The sequence below is a fragment of the Pristis pectinata genome, chromosome 26 (genome assembly GCF_009764475.1).
Source record: "Pristis pectinata isolate sPriPec2 chromosome 26, sPriPec2.1.pri, whole genome shotgun sequence".
NCBI lineage: Eukaryota > Metazoa > Chordata > Chondrichthyes > Rhinopristiformes > Pristidae > Pristis > Pristis pectinata.
Window position 1 is genome coordinate 2579142 of NC_067430.1, and position 25444 is coordinate 2604585.

At 40.8% G+C, this 25444-nt stretch overlaps 1 protein-coding gene across 3 annotated transcripts in view; it reads left to right on the forward strand.

Annotated features, from left to right (window-relative positions):
• Window positions 1-25444, forward strand: part of zbtb40 (zinc finger and BTB domain containing 40) — a 75154-nt gene that overhangs the window by 38664 nt on the left and 11046 nt on the right. For all 3 annotated transcript variants that reach the window (XM_052039390.1, XM_052039392.1, XM_052039389.1), the window contains exons 8-16: window positions 91-289; window positions 1203-1339; window positions 1826-1997; window positions 3399-3821; window positions 8245-8451; window positions 9504-9668; window positions 16013-16227; window positions 16949-17111; window positions 18841-18927. In XM_052039390.1, the coding sequence (XP_051895350.1) occupies window positions 91-289; window positions 1203-1339; window positions 1826-1997; window positions 3399-3821; window positions 8245-8451; window positions 9504-9668; window positions 16013-16227; window positions 16949-17111; window positions 18841-18927 (1768 nt within the window). The remainder of the gene's footprint in view (window positions 1-90; window positions 290-1202; window positions 1340-1825; window positions 1998-3398; window positions 3822-8244; window positions 8452-9503; window positions 9669-16012; window positions 16228-16948; window positions 17112-18840; window positions 18928-25444) is intronic.

Below are 25444 nucleotides of genomic sequence, written 5' to 3' on the forward strand. Positions count from 1 at the left end.
CACTGCAACTTCACTCTTATAAGTGCTTGTTGATAATGTACCTTGCATAATTTAAAATCATTTAATCTTCAGTATTTTTGCCTTTGACAGAGAATTGAAGATCTTATTAAAGAGAAAGATGTGGTGGATTGCATAAGTAATTTGATGGAAACTGTGTTAGAAAAACGAACACTGACAGCACTTACTATTTGGAAAGTGCTCATCCGAATGAAAGAAGATGTGCCAAAGCTGTGCACCCTGCTGGATGAGCTCCAGAAAGAACCAGATGGTCTTCGACTCATTTTATCAGGTGAGGATTTCATATAGCAGTACTGGAATTAGTATATTTTTTAAATTAGTAACATATTTGATGTTAGAATTGGTGGCTGCTGAGTGCTTTCTTATCCTGTTGTAAAAGGAGCTGATGCCTTGAGATTGATGTGATTAAGTGTTACAGTTATTGACTGGAATGTTAAAAGCATCATGATTTTTTTGGTATAGTAATGGGAATTCTTCCTCAATGATAAAAACATCTGTAAACCATTTGTTTTTGGAATTTTGCATCGTGGAACTTGCCTTGTGTACCAGAGGAAACCTTCTGGTAATTATTTCAAAGTTATGCATCAACGTGAATAGAAAATAATAAGGCACGACAATGACAAAAACTTAGTTGTGCTTTTGTAAGTAATTGGATTAGGAATAAAATTTTAGGGTAGCTTCCACCTTAACCATTGTGCATATGGTAGAACCATGGAATTAATGTTGCACCCTTTTCCCACTTCCATTGATACTAGCTATACTTCAGAAGCTGAAGCAAACACTACAATTCAATGTCCTTTGAGATTGCGTTTTACATCTGTTAATGCACGCCAAAGAAACTATTCACCTGTAGATAGATACAAGTTGTGATGGTAGCTTTACGCACTTGTAGGTGGGCGTCACTGTTCTAGTCAGGTTATAATAACCGCTGCATATTTGTAAGAGTGGCAGGTGTTTTAGGCAAAGTTAGAGGTTCCCATGTGTGTGCCCATTAAAACACTCAAACTTTCTATTGAGCTCTTATGATTAGTGTTATTGCTTGTGGAGATAACACTAATCATAACTGCTCTGTAGAAAGCAATAACGATATAAAAACAATAAACTCTTCCAGGATTTGTTAAAACTTTTGAGTATTTAGTTTGGTTGTAGAGTAATGTTTCTTTCTGTTTTTTTTCTCCCCCCAGTGAGTGATGAGGAAAGTAAAGCCTTCAATATTTTAAGAAGACATAAACAGTTGATCATCAACGCAATTGAAGATATCAGCCCATTACTGGACTGTTTGGTACCTGGTGTAGAAAATCTTCCTACTGAAACAATTGAGGTAGTTTATTTCTACACTTTCATTACCTTGACACAGGCGTTTGTTGCCGTCGCCTTTACCTTAACTAATGTTGAACCACCGACTACTACAAATTTATCACTAACCTCCTATGGAATTGCATAGGAGGAATTAAGGCCATCTCTAGTCTCAAGTGAAATATGATGAGATTACAGTATCCACAACATATAGCTTATTGGCTATCAATTTCTGCAACTGTCTGTTGTGGATACTGCATGAATTGATGCTGCATCAATGTAACGAAGGGGAAGAAACAGATCTCCACCAAGAGTTATATAAAGATGCTGGAGAACCTAATTCAGGGAGTTGAGTAGTTATGGGTTATATTGACCTGACTCCTAGTTATTCAGAACTGTGGGAATAAAGCATATACACTGGGTTGATTTTTAATATGCACTTAAAAAAAAAGCTTATTTTTATAAATTCTCTTGAATCATTTGCATGGTTTATATTTCTTCCCACTGTCAGATTTTGAAGAGCTGTTGTTTCAAGGACACTGCTGGTCAGTCATTAGAAAGTATTCTGGGTAAAATTCTAGAAGAGCGACTCATTCCTGCTCTGGTGTTCTGTAAACTCTTGCATATGATCAGTGAGTCCCATCCGTCCCTTGAATTGGTAATGAAGACAATGGAAAATGCAGGTAACTGTACAAAGAAGGGTTTGCGTATATATCTTAAGAGCATGGGTCCAAGTAGCATTTATAGTTTTATCCATAAAAACACTGTTCTTTTTACACTACATTTACTTGCATTACACTTTTACAGGTACCATAAATAAATGATTTTACTCAGATTCTGAAGCTAAGTCATTTTCAGGGGAACAGTTATTTAAGTTCTTACAAAGTTGGGGAACTAACTTTGATGCAATTGCCCTGACTTTGACATACTTTAGAATGATTACCTCTGTATCAACAATCGTCTCAACTGCTTCCTTATTTTTGCTAGGTCCTGACCTATAATTCCAACAAATTTTGAAAATGTTGGCCTGTCAAGGATGAACTTGCTCAGGTTTAATGTGTACTAGAGAACATGGCGTTGATCCACAATGATTACTACTCACAGTATTTTGCTCAGTAATAATCAAATATTGATGATATAAATTACCTCAGTTACTTTTTTGATATAATTTCAAGAAACATCATTAAGAAAGGCAAAAGTGTTGGAAATACTTGGTCCAGTAGCATCTTTGCGAGAGAAACGATTAACACTGCAGGTTGTTGGCTACCATGAAGGTGGAATTAGCCTTCCCCTCAGCTTGCTCATAACCATTCAGCTCAGACTTTTATTAGAGAAGTGAAATAGTAATGAATATTTTTCTAAATTCAAACTTAGTTCTCAGGAGCTAACTAGTAGTTCCCATTGGTATAGTGAATTGACACTGAACATTTGTAAAACACTACCTAGCAATCATAGTTTTAAGTAAAAAAATTCCAATATAATTCTAGAATATGGTATAAAATTCAAGAGTCCGATTTCATTGTTTCATATAATGATAAACTCCCTTGGCATTAGGAGTGAGGGATATCTGTAAAATAGTGATTTGGTGCTCTTTGTTTGATGTAATTTGTCAGATTGCAAAGTGCCCCTCAATTGTGAAAGGGATGCAATTTATCTTCCAATGCCAACTGTGGAATAAATCCTCAAATTTCACCAAATTCTGAATAGATTTTTATGTTTGGAACTGGATTTAAGGCAGCCTAAATTCTTACATCCATTAAAATTAAGAAGCTTTTCATTAAATTAGATTAGTCCTAATTTCAGATCCGAGGGGAAAGTTGGAATGTAATTGTTAATCCCTGGTGCCCAGTCCCCTAACTTGCAACAATGTATCATCAAAAATAACAAGGAAGTTTAAACTTTTAGATATTTCTAAAAGTTGTATATTCACTTCATACAGAGAAAAAGCAGTACATTAATTTTGCAAATTTTTGAAAATAGTGTGAAAATAAGACTTGCAATATTTATGTTTAGGAACCTAAAGAATTCTCAGTGCAAGTGGATGTTATAAAAGTATAAGCAAAATTCTCTTTTTAATTTATCAGGACTATTGAAAGAAGCAATGAGTGATATGGAAGAGGATCCGAAGGAATACCCAATGGATCATGAAGAGAGAAGTGAAGAAGATGGGGAGCACCCTGACAATGCTGGACATGTCAAGGAAGGAAGCAGTGATCCAGCCATAGATCAGATGAAACCAAAGCGTAAACCCAGAGGAAAGCAGGACTTTTGCTGTACTGCATGTGGCAAGACTTTCGCGTTTAAATGTCGACTTGAGCTACACCTTACCCGATGCCGCAAAATTGGTCTGCTTAAAACCATTAACTGGGAGGAATGTGGAGAGACTAGGACTTCCCAGAAGGATCTAGAAAAGAACAGAGAAGATGCACATGATGCACCAAAGGGGAAGAAGAGGAGGTTGCCAGTATCTTGTGACATCTGCGGGAAATCCTTCGCTCACCAGTCAGGTTAGGAAGCTCTGGTAATTTATACAGTTAGTTCAATCACTAGTCATAGACATAAAGTTCTAAAATGTGTCAGTAGAATGAAAGGAAATAATATTGCTGAAATAGTGAATCAATGTCTTCTTGAAGAATTTACCTTTGGATTTTAGCACTATGCAAAGTCTGTCATTTACCAACATCTGAAGAGGCTTTTCAGGTCAGTGTGGCAGTAGTATTTATTATTTCAGACTAGAGAGTTAACAGTCATGTGGGCCAGATACTCTCTAATCGATGGTGCTGAGGGACACGTGTGCAGTAACGGCCAATGCACTGAAGAAATCACTGCCATTTATGAGCATGTGCAGTACAGGAACTAAATAAATATATTGATTTTTGAGAGAGATACTAGAACAGAGTCAATATTAGGTAGCCCAATACCTGAAAGCTATGGTGGAGCATTATTAAACAAACATTATCATGGTGTAGACATTTAGGGGTGTGTTACCATACCCATTGCCAATATATGTTTGAAATGCTAATGCAATAATGGTGGGAGAATTTAAATGTTATTTAGATTGGGTGAATCAATAGTTTTAGAGGGTGGGTTTTGAGCAATACATCAACTATCAATGTTTTGTGTAATTAAATTTTGTGTAATTAAATTTTGTGTAATTAGGATTAATTGGTAATCTTGTAGCAAGAGGTCTTTTAGAGAGGACCTTTGATATTACAGAACCTCAGAATTTGAGAGTGGTATATTTAAGCCTGAAACTTGAGTCTTGAACCTAAAACCAATTATGTCGGTACTGGGGTGGGGGCTGCTTGATAAAAGTAGATTGGAAAATTGGATTAAGAGGCATACCAGTAGATTATCAACAGTAAACATGAAAATAAATATTTAATTATTCTCAGGATGTGTACTATGTATTGAGGAATAAAAATTCTGTTGGAAGCAGATGTAGCAAAGGCTCGCTGGGGGTTAAGGATATTATTAAACTACAAGAAAGGACTCTCCCAAGCAGTACAGGAAACCCAAGGTTTAGGGGAGTAAGCAGGAAATATAACAGGTTGTAGAATCTTCTAAAATTATGAAAAAGGATAGGGGCAAAGCTGATCACCAGTCCTATAAATGGATAAGGTGAGAGAAATAGTAGCAGTGAATAAGGAATTAACCAAAGCATTAAAAAAGTATTGTGTGTCTGTTGGATTCAAAATTGGCTTGGCCGTAGAAGGCAGGGTAGGGGTGGGGGGTGTTACCCTGACTGGAGGTCTGTGACCAGTGGTGTTCCGTCAGGATCAGTGCTGGGACCTCTGTTGTGTGTGATGTATGTAATGATATGGATGAAAATAGAGGTGGGCTGATCAGTAAGTTTGCAGACAAGACAAAAATTGGCAGAGTTGTGGATAGTGAGGAAGTTGTCAAAGGATTCAGCAGGTTACAGACCAGTTGGGAATTTGTGCAGAGAAATAGCAGATGGAGTTTAATCTGGACAAGTGTGGGGTATTGCACTTTAGGAGGTTAAATGTAGGGGAAAGTATACAGTAACAGCAGGATCCCTGGGAGCATTGATGTACAGAGGGGTCTTGGGGTGCAAGTTCATACCTCCCTGAAAATGGCAACACAAGTAGATAGACAGAAGAAGATGTTTGTCTTCATCAGTCTGTGTGTTGAATATAAAGGCTGGGAAGTCATATTACAGCTGTATAAAACTTTGGTTACGCCACATTTGGAGTATTGTGTGTAGTTCTGACTGCTGCATTACAGGAAGGATGTGGAGGCTTTGGAGAGGGTACAGAACAGATTCACTGGGATGTTGCCTGGATTAGAGAGTATTAGCTACACGGAGAGTTTGGATAACCTTGGATTGTTTTCTCCGGAGTGTCGGAGGTTGAGGGTTGAAATATATAAAATTATAAGAGGCATAGGGTAAATAGTTGGAGTTTTTTTTCGCCAGGGTAGAAATGTCAAATAGTAGAGGGCATGGCTTTAAGATGAGAGGAGGAAGGTTTAAAGTTAATTTACAAGGCAAAGCTTTTTTACATAGAGAATGTTGGTGCCTGGAATGTGCTGCCGGGGGAAGTGGTGGAGGCAGATACGATTACAACATTTAAGAAGCATTTAGACAGGCATATGAACAAGCAGAGGATATAGACCACGTGCAGGTCGATGAGATTAGTTTGGATTGGCATCAGCACGGACATCATGGGGCGATGTGCCTTTTCCTCTGCTGTTCTGTTCTATGTCTAAAATGAAAGCATAATATAATTAGACACACTAATCATATTTGAGAAATTGAACAGGGTATTTTGAGAATGTAATTAGCAGAGGGGAATGCTGGACAATGTGTATTTGTATCTTCAAAATGCATTTGATAAGATGCCATATGGTTGGGGCAGTTTATTAGCTTGGATAGAAAATAGGATAAAGGATGTAAACCAGTAGGAACAGGTCACGGTCAGCATGGCAGACTGACAGTGCTGATGCACAGGGAGCAGTGCTGGGACTTCATCTATTTGCAACCTATTTTTAATAACTGTTAAAGGGAGTGAGTATTGTATCTATATTTATTGGCAACTCAAAGCTAAGTGGGAAAGTAAGCCAAGAGCAGAATGCAAAGGTTCTGTGTAGGGATATAGTCCTTGCCTTGCACATTATGACACCGAAGGAACTATCCAGCCCATTGGGTTAGTATCTCCTCTGGGGCGACAATCCCATTGGTACTATTTCCCCCTTTCCTTTTTTCTCTTAGCCTGTGAAACTTATTCTCTCTCATGCATACCCATCAACTCTTCTTTAATTCATTTTTAGCCATTGCACCTGTTGTGTATTTCTCTCTTTCTATTGATACTGTTTAATGTAGGTTCAGCCAGGACCACTCAGCTGCAGATCTCATTGCAGCCTTGGTTCAGCCTGGGTAGATGCTGCATTTAAGAGGCTTGGTGATGGTAATGCCTTAATTCAGTTTAGCATTACAGAAAAACCAGTAAGATGGCAATCTCCCAACGGCTACACATCAGGTAGACAGTACAAGTATTTTTCATCATATTGGCCTATTCTCAACCTTGTTCAACTGCTTGATCAATAACATTCCCTCAGTCTTAACATTTGAAGTGCTTATTTTTGCAGTCATTGACTGCAGTGTTCACCCACATTCAAACTCAAATAATGAAATGGTCTAAGTCGACATGCAAGAAGACTTGTCAACCCACTGTGATGTTAAGTGGTGAATAAGATTTGTTATGCACAAGTGCCATGTAGTACCCATCTCTAACAAATGAGAGTCTAAATGCTCATTGATTGATAAACAAACTGATTGATATTCAGCGGGGTTATCATAGCTGAATTCCCCAACTGAAGCCTCCATTCTTGGGGTCGCTATTAACCTGAAATTTAACTCTTCTTCTTTTGCATCTCTGCTAATCTCCCCTTTCACTTCCCCTGCTTAATTCCTTTACCGTTCCATTCTTATGCATTTCTTTAGAATGCAATAGATCTTGTTCCTTACCTATTGCAGTTCCAGGCGAGTTCCTGGGCCTCTTCTCCAAATACCTTACTTTACCTTCCTCCCAATCACACCTAGATTTTTTTTAAGAACTTGCTATGAAAGTGATTCAGGTGATTCATAGTGATTCATGTTGTACCTTTCAGATCCAGGATGTTTACAAATTGGTCACAGCCAGTGAATTATCTCTGAAGCATAGTCATATTGCTTTTGAAGTAAATCTTGCACTTGTTAATGTCCTTTGCCTGCATCAATAATTCATGTCAAATAATTTCAGAAATTAGTCATTAATGAACTCTCTAATAATATTGCCTGTTTGCTGCTTTTGTTCATGTACAATAGAGTGATGAGTTCGATACAGGGAAGGGTTGGTTGAACTTGGCAGGAACCTATCAGGTTTACTGAAGGTAAATGTATTCTATTAACAAGCTGAAGGGGAGCAGGTGCATTAGTTAAATAAATAAATAGATGAATAGATAAATAACCTGCCCATGCGAATAATGTAATTAATCTAAATTGCCCGTGGTGACACCGATTGGGCACTTTTTTTTGGCCATCCTTCTTTGTCCAGCAATCAATGAAGAATTAACCATCTAATGTAGCACTGGCGACCTCTTCATCAAAGAAATATTTGAGATTGTATCTTAGCTTCCCTTATCATTTACAGATCCCAGCTCACAAATTGCCAGGTTTTTTTAAAATTTGTTTCACAGCTTGTTGCAGAGTTTTAACTCCTAATGTTTTGGAATTTTGTCCACTACCGTAATTACTAGGCTACCAAACCTTGAAGAAGAGCTGCCTTCAGGCAGTTCCAAATCCAATTACATTCTAATACTTCTGTGCACTCATTCCTGACATGTAGACGACATGATTGTCCCCAGCCTGCTTTGTTATATATTAAATATTTCAAGCTTTGTTTTCATGCGTTTCATCTTCCTCTGCAGGAATGCAATATCATAAGCGCTCTGATCACTTTGACGAGAAGCCTTTCTCTTGTAATGACTGTGGGGCAAAATTTGCAGCAAATTCCACACTGAAGAATCACATGAGACTTCACACTGGAGAAAAGCCATTCTTCTGCAAACATTGTGATATGACATTTATGCAAGCTGCTGCTTTGGCCTATCACATGAAGAAAAAACATTCAGAAGGTATGTGATGCGACAGCACTTCAATGTAAAGTCATCATAATATTTTTCCATGATACACAGATTTATTTGAAATTGTGTCTCTAACTTTTTACTTTGGGTATTCGTGCCACTTTTTATAAACAGTCCTAAATGAGAGTCAAGACTCTTCTATAAGGAATAGGAGTAAAATATACAGGGTGTTATTCTGGATCAACACTCAAAATCTTTATTGGTTTCTGAGTGGTTGATAGGCTAGGCACAGTAGTCAATGGTTAAAAGTCTGAATGAACAGTGGGAGGTGTTGGTGAAAGTATTTGGTAGATATCCCTAGAAAGAAAGAGCTCTCATTAACAATTTAGGCTAATAAATAAGAGAGATGCATGATATGGCAAGACAAGGCTTGTTTTAAAGTTACACCAGATATCCCATGAGTTGGGAGTGATATAAAACACAAAAAAGTGAAACCAAAAGGGATGGAGATCTCCAAAAATGAGGACACTCCTCCCTCATCTAATTTTCTGGATATCTTCCAAGGAATGAGAGTATGAATGGAATTAGAACTAAAAAAGGGTCATTTTCTAGCATCAAATATGGAATACATTTCGGATAGTGTTGCCATGCTGGGAAACTGATGTGAACTACTGCCTCTCTACTGCTGTGCCAGGAACTCTGCTGGCATTCCTGCAGCAATGAATTACCCCTTGTTGCAGAAAGTCTGCCTGTGAGGTCTGGGGTGAATGGGGTGGTCTCTCAGGGCTGAGGTGTGGGGCCCAGTTTTACTGCCTTGCTGGCACAAGTGGGCATCGATGGCTGCTCTGACAAACCACTCAGATCCTCTGGTTTCTCTCAGCATCTCCTTTTGGATGCGATGAAAGTTGTCTCCAGCTCTTTAGCCTGCACAGCTCTCCAGAGCCTGATTTCTCCATGGCAACAAGCTTAAAAGTGGTCATTAGCCAGTGAGCTTGTTACCATTGAGAAAGCACTGGGTTGTCATGAATGGCCAGGAGCCAGTGTGTTTGGAATTCTTGGTAGCTCTTTAGCTTTTAATCTCTTGAACTTTTGTGATTCAATAGGAAAAATGTACGCATGTCAGTACTGTGATGCAGTGTTTGCCCAGTCAATTGAATTGACCCGCCATGTACGGACACATACTGGGGACAAGCCATATGTCTGTCGCGAATGTGGCAAAGGATTCAGCCAGGCCAATGGACTGTCCATGCACTTGCGTTCCTTTCACAGTGAGTATCAATGTAACATGGACAAAATCTTAGAGGTTCTCTACACTAACACAAAGTTTAAAGACGAATACGCATTGCTTCAAAGCTTTATTTCTCATCTGCAACTTTAAGCAATGCAACTATAAATCAAAATGCCCTTGGATTTCACACGATCTAAAATACACTGTTGGGCAGCAAGAAACTTGACTGAAGTGGTTAGTCAAGCAATGTATAATCTAATTATCTTTGCTGGCAGCATTTGACTAAATTTGTTACAAACCATTGAGGAAGGTGAAGGACCATGGAATAGTTGAAAAGTGCTGGACGGCAGAATCTGATGCTGATGGGAGAGGTGCTATCTGGATATTTGGACAGATATACAAAAATGTAAATCTGTAAATGCATTTTAAAGGGGAAGAGACAAAGAATTATAGAGAAGGAATCTCAGTGCTTAGGACTTGGACATGTGAAAGCACTGTAGTGATGAAAACTGAATATTCACAAGAGTACAGAAACCTTGGAAGATTGTAAGAGGTTACAGAGATAGGGAAGGCCAAGGGCATTAAAGGATTTTGAATATAATAAGTATTGTAAAATCAGTGCATTGCTGGAGCAGGAGCCAATGTATGTTAGTGAGCACAAGAGTGAAGGTGAATGGGACTTAACTGAGAGTTAAGATACTGCCAGCAAAGACTCAGGGTTACAGAGGATGCAAGGTGGGGGTTAACCAAGCAAGCATTAGAGTAGTAATGTTGAGATAATGAATATGGGCAAATGGGACTGGCTTGGGTGGGCATCTTGGTTGCCATGGACCATTTGGGCTGAAGGGCCCATTTCTGTGCTGTATGACTTATGGGTGGGGCTTTCAGCAACAGGTAAGGCCTTATTACAGAGGCAGTAGATCTGAAATGGGAGCAGGAATAGACTGTTAAGAATCTGAAGCATGCTCCACCATGTAATGAGATCATGGCTCATCTGATTGTGATCTTAACTTTGCATTCCTGTCTCTCCATGGTAACCTTTCACTTCTTGCTTATCCAGATAAATGTGAAGTATTGCATTTTGGGAAAGCAAACCAGGGTAGGACTTGTACAGTGAATGGTAGGGCCCTGAGAGTGCAAGTGCATAGTTCGCTGAAAGTGGTGTCACAGATAGTTAGGGTGGTGAAGAAGGCATTTGCCATGCTGGCCTTCATCAGTCGGGGCATTGAGTATAGGAGTTGGGAAGTTATGGCCACATTTGGAGTATTGTGTACAGTTTTGGTCGTCCTGTTATAGGAAAGATGTTATTAAACTAGAAAGAGTGCAGAAAAGATTTACCAGGATGTTGCCTGGACTTGGGGGCCTGAGTTACAAGGAGAGGTTGTGTAGACTAGGACTTTATTCCCTAGAACGTAGGAGGTTGAGGGGTGACCTGATAGAGGCATAGACAGGGAGAAAGCACACAGTCTTTTTTCCAGGGAGAGGGTGCTAAAAACAAGAGGACATATGTTTAAGATCAAAGGTGAAGGATTTAGAAAAGGACATCAGGGGCATCTTCTTCACACAATGGGTGGTGTGTATTTGGAATGAGCTGCCAGAAATAGTGGTTGATGCGGGCACATCAGCAACATTTAAAATCCATCCAGATAAGTACATGGATTGGAGAGGTTAAGCGGAGCAGATGGAACTAGCTCACTGGGCAACACAGTCGGCATGAAGGAGTTGGGCCGAAGGGCCTTTTTCCATGCCATATGACTCCATGACTCTGACTCTTCACAGCTTAGTTACCTACTTATCTTGGTGCTATTAGCAAACTTACCAACCAGTCTTTTGGTTTGTTCATCCAAGTCATTTATATAAATTGTAAGGCTATGACTGGATGCCAAGGTTCTGGTTGGTTCAGACCCATTTATGACCACGAAGGGATTAGTTGCTGGGAACAGTGGGCAATGCTTCATTCTCCATGTACCATTGCAGAATATTTTTGTTCATCTAATACTGTATGTCTGACAATAAATGAGACAAATCAGAAATGATGGTCACTTTGAGTTGGATGTCATCATCTCTACATTCCTGTGATGCCACCAAGTGGGATGTACATTATCAATCTATTAGATGTGACAGCTGTTCAGCTCTTTTTGACTTCAACTACTTTTCCCATCAGGATGGAAAATTCAGGAAATTTGGGGAAAATTCAGTTTGACAAGCTTTAGAAAGTTGAGGGGTTTCGACAATTTAGTGTTGACTCTTCATTATTCTTCCATCCTAAGAAATCTCATGTGCAGAGTTTCTAACTGCCTGAAAGCACATACCATCAGGCTCAAGGACAGCTTCTATCCCACTGTTCTAAGACTATTGAATGGTTCCCTAGTATGATAAGATGGACTTTTGACTTCACAATCTACCACGGACCTTGCACCTTATTGTCTCCCTGCACTGCGCTTTCTCTGTGACTGTTACACTTTATTTTGCATTCTGTATTGTTTTACCCTGTACTACCTCGATGCACTGTGTAATGAATTGATCTGTATGAACAGATTTTCACTGTACCTCGGTACATGAGACAATAATAAGGCAATTCCAATATCTGGTGATGAAGTAAATACAGTTTGAGAATCAATTTTGGTTTCAAAGGATGCTGCAACAGTCGTAGTCAGAACTGGAATGAACAGACAATCATAAAGATTTCTGTTCCAATATTGGTTTTCAAAAAAAAAGGGCTTTTTAGAATTCATTTCTGGAGGTTACTGTAATGGAACAGAGATAGCTTACAAGTAAAAACTAAGTGTCTTAGAAATTATATGATCAAGCCCTATAGTGAAAGGATAGAAGCAGAGTGTTTTCCCCACTCTTCCCTCAGATTTGCAATGTTGCTCTTTGCTAGGGTGGTTCGGGAGGGTTTAAACTAGTTTGCTAGGGTGGTTCGGGAGGGTTTAAACTAGTTTGTGAGGGGGAAGGGAACTGGAGGAGTAGGTCAGAGGAAGAAGGGTGTGGGGAAAAGTTAGATCAAACAGGTAGAGAGGCTTTGAGGAAGGAGAAGCAGAATACAGGCTATAAAAGTAGTAAGGTGGATGGACTGAAGTGTGTTTACTTAAATGCAAGAAGTGTCAGGAATAAGGGAGATGAACTGAGGGCTTGGATAAGACTGGGGGACTATGATATTGTGGCTATTACTGAGACGTGGCTGATGTCAGGGCAGGAGTGGATATTGAATATTCCTGGTTTTCGGTGTTTTAAGAGGGATAGGGAAGGGGGGAGAAGAGGAGGAAGGGTGGCGATACTGGTCAGGGACACTGTTACGGCTGTGGAAAGGATGAATATTGTAGAAGGATCATCTCTGGAGTCCATATGGGTGGAAGTAAGGAACAAGAAAGGAGCAGTTACTCTACTAGGAGTATTCTATAGGCCCCCTGGTAGCAGTAGAGATACAGGGGAGCAGATTGGCAGGCAGTGTTTGGAGAGAAGCAAAAATAACAGGGTTGTTATAATGGGAGACTTCAACTTCCCAAATGTAGACTGGAATCTGCTTAGTGCCAAAGGTTTAGATGGGACGGAATTTGTTAAATGTGTCCAGGAGGGATTCCTGACGCAGTATGTCGACAGGCCAACTAGAGGGAATGCAATGCTAGATCTAGTTTTAGGAAATGAACTGGGACAGGTGAAGGATCTATTGGTGGGTGCATTTGGGGGACAGTGACCATTGCTCCATAACCTTTAAAATTGTCATGGACAGGGACAGGTGCAGAGAGGACAAGAGGTTTTTCAATTGTGGAAGGGCTAACTATGAGGCTATAAGGAGAGAACTTGGGAGTGTAAAGTGGGATGTCCTTTTTGAAGGGAAATGTACCATGGGGATGTGGTCGATGTTCAGGGATCTTATGCAGGATGTTAGGGATAAATATGTCCCGGTGAGGCAGAGAAGGAATGGCAGGGTGAAGGAACCGTGGGTGACGAGAGAGGTGGAACGACTAGTTAGGGAGAAGAAGGTAGCGTACATAAGGTATAAACAGCAAGGTTCAGACAGGGCCCGTGAGAAATATAGAGTAGCGAGGAAGGAACTTAAGAAAGGGCTGAGGAGAGCTAGAAGGGGACATGAAAAGGCGTTGGCTTAGTAGGGTTAAGGAAAATCCCAAGGCCTTTCTCATGTACGTGAAGGGTAGGAGGATGGCTAGGGTGAAGGTAGGTCCGATTAAAGACAAAGGTGGGAGAATTTGCCTGGAGGCGGCGGAAGTGGGAGAAGTTCTCAATGAGTACTTCTCTTCGGTATTCACCAGGGAGAGGGGTCATGATGATGTGGAAGGGAGTGCTGGTAGGGGTAATGTTCTCGAGGTTGTAGATATCAAGAGAGAGGATGTGTTGAAGTTGTTAAATAATATCAAGACAGATAAATCTCCGGGGCCTGACGGGATTTTCCCCAGGCTGCTTCGAGAGGCTAGGGAGGAGATTGTTGAACCGCTGGTAAGGATCTTTGAGTCCTCGTTGTCCACGGGGATGGTGCCGGAGGATTGGAGGGTGGCGAATGTTGTCCCCTTGTTCAAAAAAGGTAGTAGGGATAGTCCAGGGAATTACAGACCGGTGAGCCTTACGTCTGTGGTGGTTAAGCTGTTAGAAAGGATTCTAAGGGATAGGATTTATGAACACCTGGAGAATCATGGACTGATTAGGGACAGCCAGCATGGCTTTGTGAAGGGAAGATCTTGCCTCACAAGCCTGATAGAGTTCTTTGAGGAGGTGACCAGGAAGATTGATGAGGGTAGTGCGGTGGATGTGGTCTATATGGATTTTAGTAAGGCATTTGATAAGGTTCCTCATGGTAGGCTTCTTCGGAAGGTCAGAGGCCAAGGGATCCAGGGAAGCTTGGCTGTGTGGATTAGGAATTGGCTTGCCTGTAGAAAGCAGAGGGTTGTGGTGGAAGGAGTGCCCTCAGATTGGAAGGCAGTGACTAGTGGTGTCCCGCAGGGATAGGTTCTGGGACCTCTACTTTTTGTGATATTTATAGATGACTTAGATGAGGGGGTGGAAGGCTGGGTTAGTAAGTTTGTGGACGACACTAAGATCGGCGGTGTTGTGGATAGTGTGGAGGGCTGTCGGAACTTAGAGGGATATTGATAGGATGCAGAGCTGGGCTGACAAGTGGCAGATGGAGTTCAATCCGGAGAAGTGTGAGGTGGTACACTTTGGAAGGACAAACTTCAGGGCAGAGTACAGGGTAAATGGCAAGGTACTTGGCAGTGTGGAGGAGCAGAGGGATCTGGGGGTTCATATTCACAGTTCACTGAAAGTTGCCTCACAGGTGGATAGAGCAGTTAAGACGGCTGATGGGATATTAGCTTTCATAAGTCGTGGGATTGAGTTTAAGAGCCGCGAAGTGATGATGCAGCTTTACAAAACTCTAGTTAGACCACACTTAGAGTACTGTGTTCAGTTTTGGTCACCGCATTATAAGAAGAATGTGGAGGCGTTGGAGAGGGTGCAGAGGAGATTTACCAGGATGCTGCCTGGATTAGAGCGTATGGAATATGAGCAAAGGCTTAAGGTGCTAGGGCTTTATTCACTGGAAAGGAGGAGGATGAGAGGAGACATGATAGAGGTATATAAAATATTGAGAGGAATAGATAGACAGCCAGCACCTCCTTCCCAGGGGACCAATGCTCAAGACGAGAGGGCATGGCTTTAAGGTTGTGGGTGGGAGGTTCAGGGGAGATGTCAGGGGGAGGTTTTTCACCCAGAGAGTGGTTGGTGCATGGAATGCACTGCCTGGGGTGGTGGTGGAGGCAGATACATTGGACAGGTTCAAGATTTTGTTGGATAGACATATGGAGGAATGTGAGATAGAGGCATATGCGGGAGGAAAGGGTTAGATAGTGTGAGGGTGGTTTGATGGATGGCACAACATGGTGGGCCGAAGGGCCTGTTTTGTGCTGTATGGTTCTATGGAAACATCTGCTAGATGTACGCTGGGTCGGACAGCTGTGCTCCTGGCCTGTTCGTTTTGTGTGACCTTATATAATGCTAATTTTGTGTGAATCCATCAGAAAAGCAAAGCTTGCTTTATGAAATAAGTTTCTCTGGATAATGTGCTTTATTATTATAATTACTTGGGGATTGCATGTTAAGTTAAGCAAGTCATTAATTATGTTGAAATTGCTTGCCTGAGTGGTAAAACCATTGTGCTGTAAAACTGATCTAACTGCTCAACTATTAAACCAAATAACCTCAAATTAAGATGCTATCTCTCAAAGCTTGTGGCCTTTTAAGCATTTTTTTAACACTAAGCATATCTAGCATGCAAGTTAAGAAAATATTCCTAAAATGGGATGGTATTACTGTGTTGAAGTAGATAATTAGCTTGTGCAGCTGAGGTATATTTGCTGATCTTTGCAGATGTTGAAGACCCATATGACTGTCAGAAGTGCCGGATGAGTTTTCCATCTCTAGAGGAGCATAAGAAGCACATCCAGGAAGTGCATCCTCCTGAGTACAATCCCTGTGATGTCTGTGGCAAGAATTTTAGTGCGCCGTCACTTCTCGAAAGACACATGGTCACACATGTTGGTGGAAAACCATATAACTGTGAAATTTGCGACAAGGCTTATCAGGTAGGAGTGTTGGATGCAGACTCTTAGAACCAGACGTTGAACTATTTTCCAAAATTTTGTATTTGTTTGTTGTTTTAATCACTTATTGTAACAATGGCCTGGAAAGTTACTATAGATAAGAAATATTTAAAATGAATTGGATTACGATTGACAATATAAAATTGCTTTGTTCCAAGTTTCTCTTATTTAGTCCAAATCTCTTTCATCAGATGTCCTCTGATTCAGGTATTACATTTGCTGTTCGTAAATGCATAATATGTACAGAAGCAAAATGCACATTTGGAGATCTGATTTGTCAGTACCTCAAAAGTATTGTTCTGAAGGATTATATTTTGTGAAACTAAACTCTTGATAGTTTTATAATTAACTTTATTTTTGCATGATACTGAAGCTATTTGAGTCAGGAAGGCAGCAGTTAGGATTTTTGTGTTGAGCCCTTCGTTATTTAATTGGTGGTTTGCTTTGAGACTTTGAACTAGAAAGGGCAAAAATTGGACGAGTTTCCACTTTGGTCATCGATGCCAAATCATGCAGGTGGAAACATTAGATGCAGTGCTGCTTCCATGAGTGCTCACCATTTGGCTAGCTTCAGAAATGAAGAAAGATCTTGCAGCTGAGGTAATGAAGACGGCTGAATCCTAGAGGGCAACACTGTGACAGTATGCCCATTGCTAATCCTTGACTTTCATGTAACAAATACTTCCTATGATCTTTTATCTAGCAATTGTCTGGACTGTGGTATCACAATCGAACTCATCACCCTGACATCTTCGCAGCACAAAATCACCGCTCTCCAAAGTTTGCTACCCTGACTTGCTCAGTATGTGAGAAATCCTTTGCCAGTATAACAGCTCTGAACAAACACATGAAGTCTGACCATTCAGGTAACTTTACTTTGACAGGCTGTTGAAGAGTCTCTAGATTTAGTTCATAAACCAGTACTATACATGTGATGAAACGACAGGAAAGAACTTTTGATCTCTAGGGTGTTAGTTAAGTTATTGAAGACAGTGATGATTTGCGGATAATGGCTCAGGTAAGTAGGTCAGAACGTACCAGGTTAAGTTGCAACAAAATCACTCGTGATCTTTGTTGAAACTGAGTTGTATGTGGATCTCCCTCCCCTCCCTGCCACCTCCAATTCCCTCCCTATAAAAGTTAAGATGTCTTACTGCAATTAAGCAGGGTCCTAGTGAATCCACACCGAATATCTTTGACCTGAAATATTATCTTTGTCTTTTTCCACACCCAATCTGCTGAGTGTTTCCAGCATTTTTGGTTTTTACTTCAGATCTCCGGTTTTTTTGATTTTCATTTACCCTGGAATATCGTGTACAGGCCTGATCTCCCTACCCAAGGAAGGATGTAATTGCAATAGAGGAAATGCAACGAAGGTTCATCAGGTTGATTCCTAGAATGACACCTCATTATATGAGTGGGCCTTAAACAGAGTGGGCCTGGATTCTTTTCAGTTTAGAAGAATGAGTGATGATCTCATCAAGTGTACAACCAGTCCTGATAGCGTAGAATTGGAGTTAATGATTCCCCTGGCTGGTGTGTTCAGAACCAGAGTATCAGCCTGTAAATATGTAGCTGGCTATTTGGGGCAGAGGTGAGAAGAAATGTCTTCACTTAGTGTATGGTGAACCTTTTGAAATGCAGCACATGTTTTTTTAACTCTTCCCTTTCCAATATCCACAGAGCCAACCACTCCTTCCATGTGAAGGAGCAATTCGCGTGTACTTCCTGTAGTTGTATCTCCTCTGCATTGGAGAAACCAAATGCACATTCGGTAACTGTTTTGCAGAAGGCCTTTTGCTTTAATTATTCATTCCACTCCTACTTTAACATCTGTCTTTGGCTTTTATGCTGTTTCAATAATATATGCTTGAGGCAAGGCATCGCATTTTGTGTCTAGGCGTCGAACAGCCCTTGGGACTCGACTCTGAATTCAACAAGTTTTAGATTATCGGCCTTTCCAGTTTGCATCAGAACTAGCTAGTTAATTGGAAAGGGCATTAACCTAAAACATCAGCTGCTTTGTTTTTACAGACAGTACCAAACCTATAGGGTATTTCTAGCCTTGTCTTTTGTTTCAGTTTTCCAGTATCTGTAGTGTTTGGTATTTCATCATTCCAGCATTGATTTTATTCTTTCTTTCATCCTTTTCTATTTTCATCTCTTCCAGGCGAATCAGCTGTGATTAACACTACCCACTCTCAGCTGGCTCCATGACCACTTAATTCTGTCTTGGTCTCCACCCTGTCACAGAAATTCCCTTTTGTTTCACCCCTCATCTTTCTAACTTTTTCTAGTTCTTATCAAAGATCTCGGACCTGATGCATTAACTCTGCTTCTTTCTCCACAGATGCAGCGTGGCTTCCTGAGTATTTCCAGCATTGTCTGTCCTGTATTCTATTACTCCTTGAGAAATGGTGCATATTGGGCCATCGTTTCCATTTCTGCATTTGCCAGCCCGTAATTTTCCATCATTAAACTGGGTTCAGTGTAGAATTCATCAGTGGTAACAAAGTTAACTATCAGTTGTTAACAATTTAGTTCTAATGCCATTCTCATTTTCTGCTATTGTAACATTGCACATTATTTTCTCAGATATCAAGATGTTGGAGTGTGAAGATTGTAAAGAGACCTTTGCTTCACAAGCGTTGTTGCACGTACATATAAAGTCCAAACATTCAGGTACGTAAATCTGTACCTGGAAGGAGTCAATCCATCTGGATTTACAATTAAGGCAATCCAGCAAGTGCTGGATGTGTGATTGATTTAAACTATCTATACTTCTGATTATGCTACTTATGGCAAAACAACTTTGAAATTTCAGGCTAAAATGTAATACGTTTCATCAGAAAATAAGTTCTTACCATATTAAGAGACAAAATAATGTTCATGATATATCAGAATCAGGTTTATTATCACTGATATATGTCGTGAAATTTATTGTTTTGTGGCAGCAGTACAGTGCAAGACATAAACATTACTATAAGTTACAGAAATAAATAGTGCAAAAGAGGAATAATGAGGTAGTGTTCATGGGTTTATGGACCGTTCAGAAATCTGATGGTGGAGGGGATGAAGCTGTTCGGAAAACATTGAGTGTGGGTCTTCAGGCTCCTGTACCACCTCCCCGATGGTAGCAATGCGAAGAGGGCATGACCTGGATGGTGCTGAATGTTGATGCAGTCCTGTACAGTTTCTGATCATTGTATCATTCACACCAGACAAGTACCATGGAATGATCATTCCCAAATAGTGTCGATTTACCCACCCTTACCATTTAAGTAACAAGAAATATTTATGTCCCATAAGTTCCACGCAGTGACTATCTCAAATAAGAAGCAATATAACCTTTTTGAGTCCTTTATCAGCATGTTGTGGTGTCACTACTGTCCAGAAGACCTATGACATAAATACTGTGGCTACAAATGCAGGGCTGAGGCTGGGTATCTTGAGATCAATGACAAACCCGATTCCACAAAGTGTTTCCACCATTTAGGGTGCGGGAGTGTAATGGAATATTTTTCCCTTTTCTGGATGAGTATAGCGCCAACAACATTCAAGAACTGGACACCACCCTGGACACTCTTCCACTGTGGCTGCATTCAGCATCATCTAGGGAATGTAGTGCATCAGCTTGCTGTGGTTCTTGACATCACTTCCCAAGCTGTGACCTTCTCTACCCAGAAAGACCAGGGCAGCTGACTCACTGGAATGTCACCACCACCACTATCCTCATGTGGAATTATATTGCAGCAGCTGCTTTGGTTCTGGAGCTGAACATTAGCTAGCCATTTTAGTTCACCTCACTACAGATGTTTCGATGAGCTGTCCCTTATCATTTCTGTGTCACATCTTTCATGACTGGAGGAATATCACGGTAGAGCAAAATAAGCAAATGTAGACTTTTTAGCCTTTGAAGATGCCATCCAGCAGCACTAGGGCAAGGTGCTGGATGGGGGGGTGGGGGAAGGTTTTGTGCATGAAAATTGACATCCATAGAGTAGTAGTATTGATTATTCCCAATTCCTTCAACTTTGAAATGCAGATATAGTTATTCCAGGTAATACTACAGGCACCCAGTGAGTGGCAAAATCTGAACTCCAAATGGATTTTTTTTCCAAAGGAGGTTGAAATCTGGACAGATATTGAATAGTGTTTGTAGGAAGGGCTTTAAAAGCAAACTGTTTCAGTGGAATGTTGTCACAATCTGTGAAGATGGACCACTGACACTTTGAGCACCGTGAATGCCATTGCAGTAACTTTGCATCAGTAATGACTCTGCTCTGTGTTGAACTTGAAGAACTTGTGTTGAAATCTGTAAGATCCTCAAATTCCGGTCTGAACGTCTGGATCTTTTCAAATCCACAGCTGTCAGCCAATCTCTAGCTGCAGCAGTTGGATTGTTTAAAAACAGTTCATGTCTTGGACTTTAGCCTTGCTGTGATTGGGTTAAAATTCTTTGGTCCATTTAGAATTACAAAAACAAAATACATGGAATTAGATGACTAAAAGCAACATTTATTCTCCACACAGGTAGATGTCCCTGCCCCATTTGCCTACACTATTTTGTATATCCCTTTCTTCTAGTCTTAACCTAACATCTGTCATAGGAAGTTACTAGAGGAAGTAGTAACAGGGAAATTAGAAAATCATTGTGATTTCAGCATGGTCCATGAAAGGGGAATCGTGATTAACAGATGTATTAGGATTTATTGAAAATGTGACACGGATAAAGGACGATCAGCAAATTGAGTTTTTGGATTTCCAGAGGTGTTCAATAAGATGCCACAAAAGATTACTCTGCAAAATAAAGGATTGTGGTATTGAACCTCTATATTAGCTTGGATAAAGTATTGGTTAACTAACAAAGACAGTAGGGACAAATGAGCCATTTTCTGGTTGGTAAACAGTAACCACTGGAGTCCCACAGGGAATAGTGTTGGACCTAAGCTATTTACAGTTTATATTAATGACTTAGAAGAAGAAACTGAGTGTATTGTACCCAAGTTTGGTACAGATACAGGGGGTGTTTGTTGTGAGGAAGGCACAAGCTGCAAAGAGATTGGAACAGGTTAAGTGAATGGACAAAGATGACAGAGTATAATGAGGGGCAATATGAGGGTATCACTTTGGTAAGAAGAAAAAAGAAAAGTACTCTTCACATGGTGATAGACTAGTATAGAGTGAGCTGGGTTTCCAAGTACATGAAATACAAAGTTAACATGCAGTTTCACAAGTAATTAGAAAGGCAAATCCAATGTTGGCCTTTTTTGCAAGCAAGTTCAAGTGCAAAAACAGAATCATTTTGGGTTTTGGTGAGACCACACCTGTACTACTACTGGCAGTTCTGATCTCCCTTTAGGAGGGATATACTCGCCTTGGAGCCCATGATAAGGAGCTGCATTGGTTGATTCCTGGGGTGAAGGTGGTGTCACGTGAGGAGAGAATGCACCTGTGCTGTCTATAATTTGGATGAATTGAGAGCTGATTTTATTGAGACGTAAGAATGTTTCTCTTGGTAATGGAATCGAGAACTGGCAGGGGTTATATGATGGGGGTTGTATAGTCTCAGGAAAATGGATCACGAGGGGTAGGCTGGGTTCAGCACATTCTGGCCCCATGATTCAGCATTAACAGTTCTTTGGGGCAAAGAAGCTAAAGGTTCACTGCTTCCGAAAGAAGAAATTCTTTCCCATCTCAGTGTTAACTGGATTTGATGGTGAGTCCAGGGGTGGAGCATCCGGCTTCCAGCATCTTCATACTTCCCTGGTGCAGCGTGCAGCTGTGGAAGTTCAAAATGGATGACACACACTGTCTCCAGTCCACACTTGTGTATGGAACTATCCGTGAGGTTTGGCTTATTAAGTGTACTCCAGCATGAGATGGAGAGATTGTTGAACTATAGAGGAATGAAGAGTTTGGGGATCAGGCAGAAAAATGCGCTTGAGGCCCATCTTCAGATAGGCTTTAATCTTTTTGAACAGTAGGTCACACTTGAGGTACTGAATGGTCAACTCCTGTCTTTTAACTTCAATCACTTATTCAAAGTAAATACTGAAATGGTCTCTGCTTCAAATGTTAACGTCAGTAATGCATTCCCTCACCTCAACCCCGTGTGATCTGATCTTCATCCTCAGGCTTCATTTCTTCCTGTATCCTCAGTAGCTGGTCCCCTGTTGGGGAAAGGTGAAAGCAGCATGTTAAGGGGATAAGAAGCTGATTGTAGATTCAGAAGTGAGAAAAGCCCCTTATCTTAGGAAGGATGTACTGATATTGGAGAGGGTTCAGAGAAGATTTATGAGGATGATTCCTGGAATGAAAGGGCTTACATACGATGAGCATTGGTCAGCTCTTAGACTGTACTCACTGGAGTACAGAAGAATGAGAGGGGACCTCATAAAAACATTTCGAATGTTGAAAGGACTGGACAGAGTAGATGTGGCTAAGCTGTTTCCCTTGGGTGAGTCCAGGACCAGAGAGCACAGTCTTAGAATTAGAGGGTACCTGTTTAGGACAGAAATGAGGAGAAATTTCTTTATCCAGAGGGTCATGGATTTATGGAATTCTTTGCCACGTACAGCTGTGGAGGCCCGATCATTGGGGGTGTTTAAGGAGGAGATTGATAGGTATCTAATTCGTCAAGGTATCAAGGGATATGGGGAAAACGCCGGAAATTGGGGCAAGATGGGAATAGTTGAGTTTAGCTCATGGAGTAGACTTGATGGGCTGAATGGCCTACTTCTGCTGCTTTATCTTGTGACCTTGTGAAGCAGATCTGGAAATGAAGACAAAATTAATGAGGGAGCAGCAAACAATCTGCTGGAGGAACTCATTGGGTCGAGCAGTATCTGTGGGGAGAAAAGGAATTGCCAAAGTTTTGGGTCAAAACCCTGCATCAGGACTGAGTGGAGAGGAAAGATAGTTGGTATGAAGAGGAGAGGGGAGGGTTGGGATGGGGTGAAGGACGATGGACAGATGGGACCATGTGAAATGTGTGGGTAGTAGGTGGATGGAACCAGGAGGGGGATGAAAATGGGTGGTGGGGGGAGACAGGCAGGAGGTCAGGGGAAATTCATATGTTCATACCATTGGGTTGTAGACAACCCACATGGAATATGAAGTGTTTTCTCTTGTTTGCGTTGGGCTCACACTGGAGTTCGGAAGGCAGAGCAAAGGGTGAAACATCGGCAGCAGTTGACGTCAGTGGTAGGTATCTAAGTGCAAAGTTTGGTGAATAAGGCAGATGAACTGAAGGCACAAATGAACATATATTTTAGCCATTTCTGAAACATGGCTAAAAGAGGGGAAGGGCTGGCAGTTTAACATTCCTGGTTATAGGGTTTCCAGATGAATTAGGGAGGGGATGGTAGAGGAGCTCGTGAGAATGGTTAACAAAACAATTACAGTGTGACACGGAATGGGATATTAGAAGGATCATTAAATGAGGTTATGTGGTTAAACTAAAAACGAAAAAAGGGACCAGTCACATTGCTGGGAATGTATTATAGACTCCAAACAGTCCATTAAATTTAGCATAGATATAGAAAAGGGCAAAATGGAAATTAAAGGTTATAAATTGCGGGAAGTCAAGTTTTATTTGGTTCAAAAGTGATTTAGCAAAAGTTAACTCAAAATAGTTACTTGAAGGTAAATCAGTCTGAGACCAATGGGAGGAATTCAAGAAGGAAATTCAAGGGATTTAGGATAAACACATTCCCACAAGGTCAACTGCAAAATTTAGAGCTCACTGGGTGGTGAGGTGCATTGAGGGTGTACTTACGCAAAAAAAAACAGAAGCCTATGTCAGTTTTATACTCCAGAAAATGTCGGGGAGAAATTAAAAGGGAAATTAGAAAAGCAAGGGGAGGACCTTAGCATTTTTGGAAGGGGATAAATCACTAGGCCTGGATGAAATCTACCTCAGGCTGTTAAAAGAAGCAAGGAAGGAAATTGTAGGGCTCTGACAATTTTTCAGTCCTTCCTGCTTATAGGATTAGTGCCTTACAACTGGAAACTTGTACTTTTTTTAAAAAGACAAAGGGATAAAAAATAAGATGAGGATTACGAGACTAATACTTGGAAGGGGCAAGTTGTATTATGGGAAAATTATTCAAATTAATTCTGGGCCAAGCCAGTATTAAACCTTCATTTGGAAAGGCCCTGATTGATCAAGCCCAGTCATCATGGATTTCTTAAAGGAAGGTCCTGTCTGACTAACTGGATTCATTTTTCTGGGAAGGCTATAAGGAGAGTCAATTAGAACACATGGCAGACTGGTCAGAAAGTAAATGCCTATCGGATACAAAGTAAATTGAATCTAAAACTGACCTAACGGTAGGGTGCAAAGGATAATGATTGACCGGGTTAACCAGAAGGCTATTTTCAGTGGGGTTCCACAGAGCTCAGTTCTAGGCCCTTGCACTTAGAAGTTCATATTTATATTTCTCCATAATAGGCAGCAGCCTTGGGGAATCAGCACTGTTATCATTCTGTTTCCCAGCATTCTTTTCTATGTGCAGCCCCAGTTTGAAACTAGTAGATTCTACTGTGGTGTTAAAGTTGGTGGATTAACCTACAGGAAGAATCTGGTAGCAATAACAATAGAGAGAGTGCAGAAGAGATTCACCAGGATGTTACCTGGAATGGGGAGGCTATAAGGAGAGATTGGATCGGCTGAATTTATTCTCACTGAAACATAGGAGGCTGAGGGGTGACCTTACAGAGGTTTATAAAATTGACGGGCATAGATAAGGTAGACAGCATCTTATTCCCAGGGCAGAGGAGTCTAGAACTAGAGGGCACAGGTTTAAGGGGAGAGGGGAGAAATTTAAAGCAGGTCTGAGGGGTAAGTTTTTCCACACAGGGTGGTAGGTCTATGGAATGAGCTGCTAGAGGAGGTAGTAGAGGCAGATACAATTACAACATTTAAAATACATCTGGACTGGTACATGCATTGGAAAGGAATAGGGTCATATCGGCCTAATGCAGGCAAATGGAATTGATGTAGGTAGGCATTACAGTTGGCATGGATGTGGTGGGCTGTTAGGGCCTGTGTTTGGGCTCTACATTTCTGTGATTCTCTGAAGATTTATGTTCTAAACCTCCTATAAGATCCAGTTGTTTTGTGTGCTGTTGGTGAGTCTCTTCAAATTCTTGGGAATGTTAATCACCTTATTCTTCCTTATCATTTTCTCTCTCA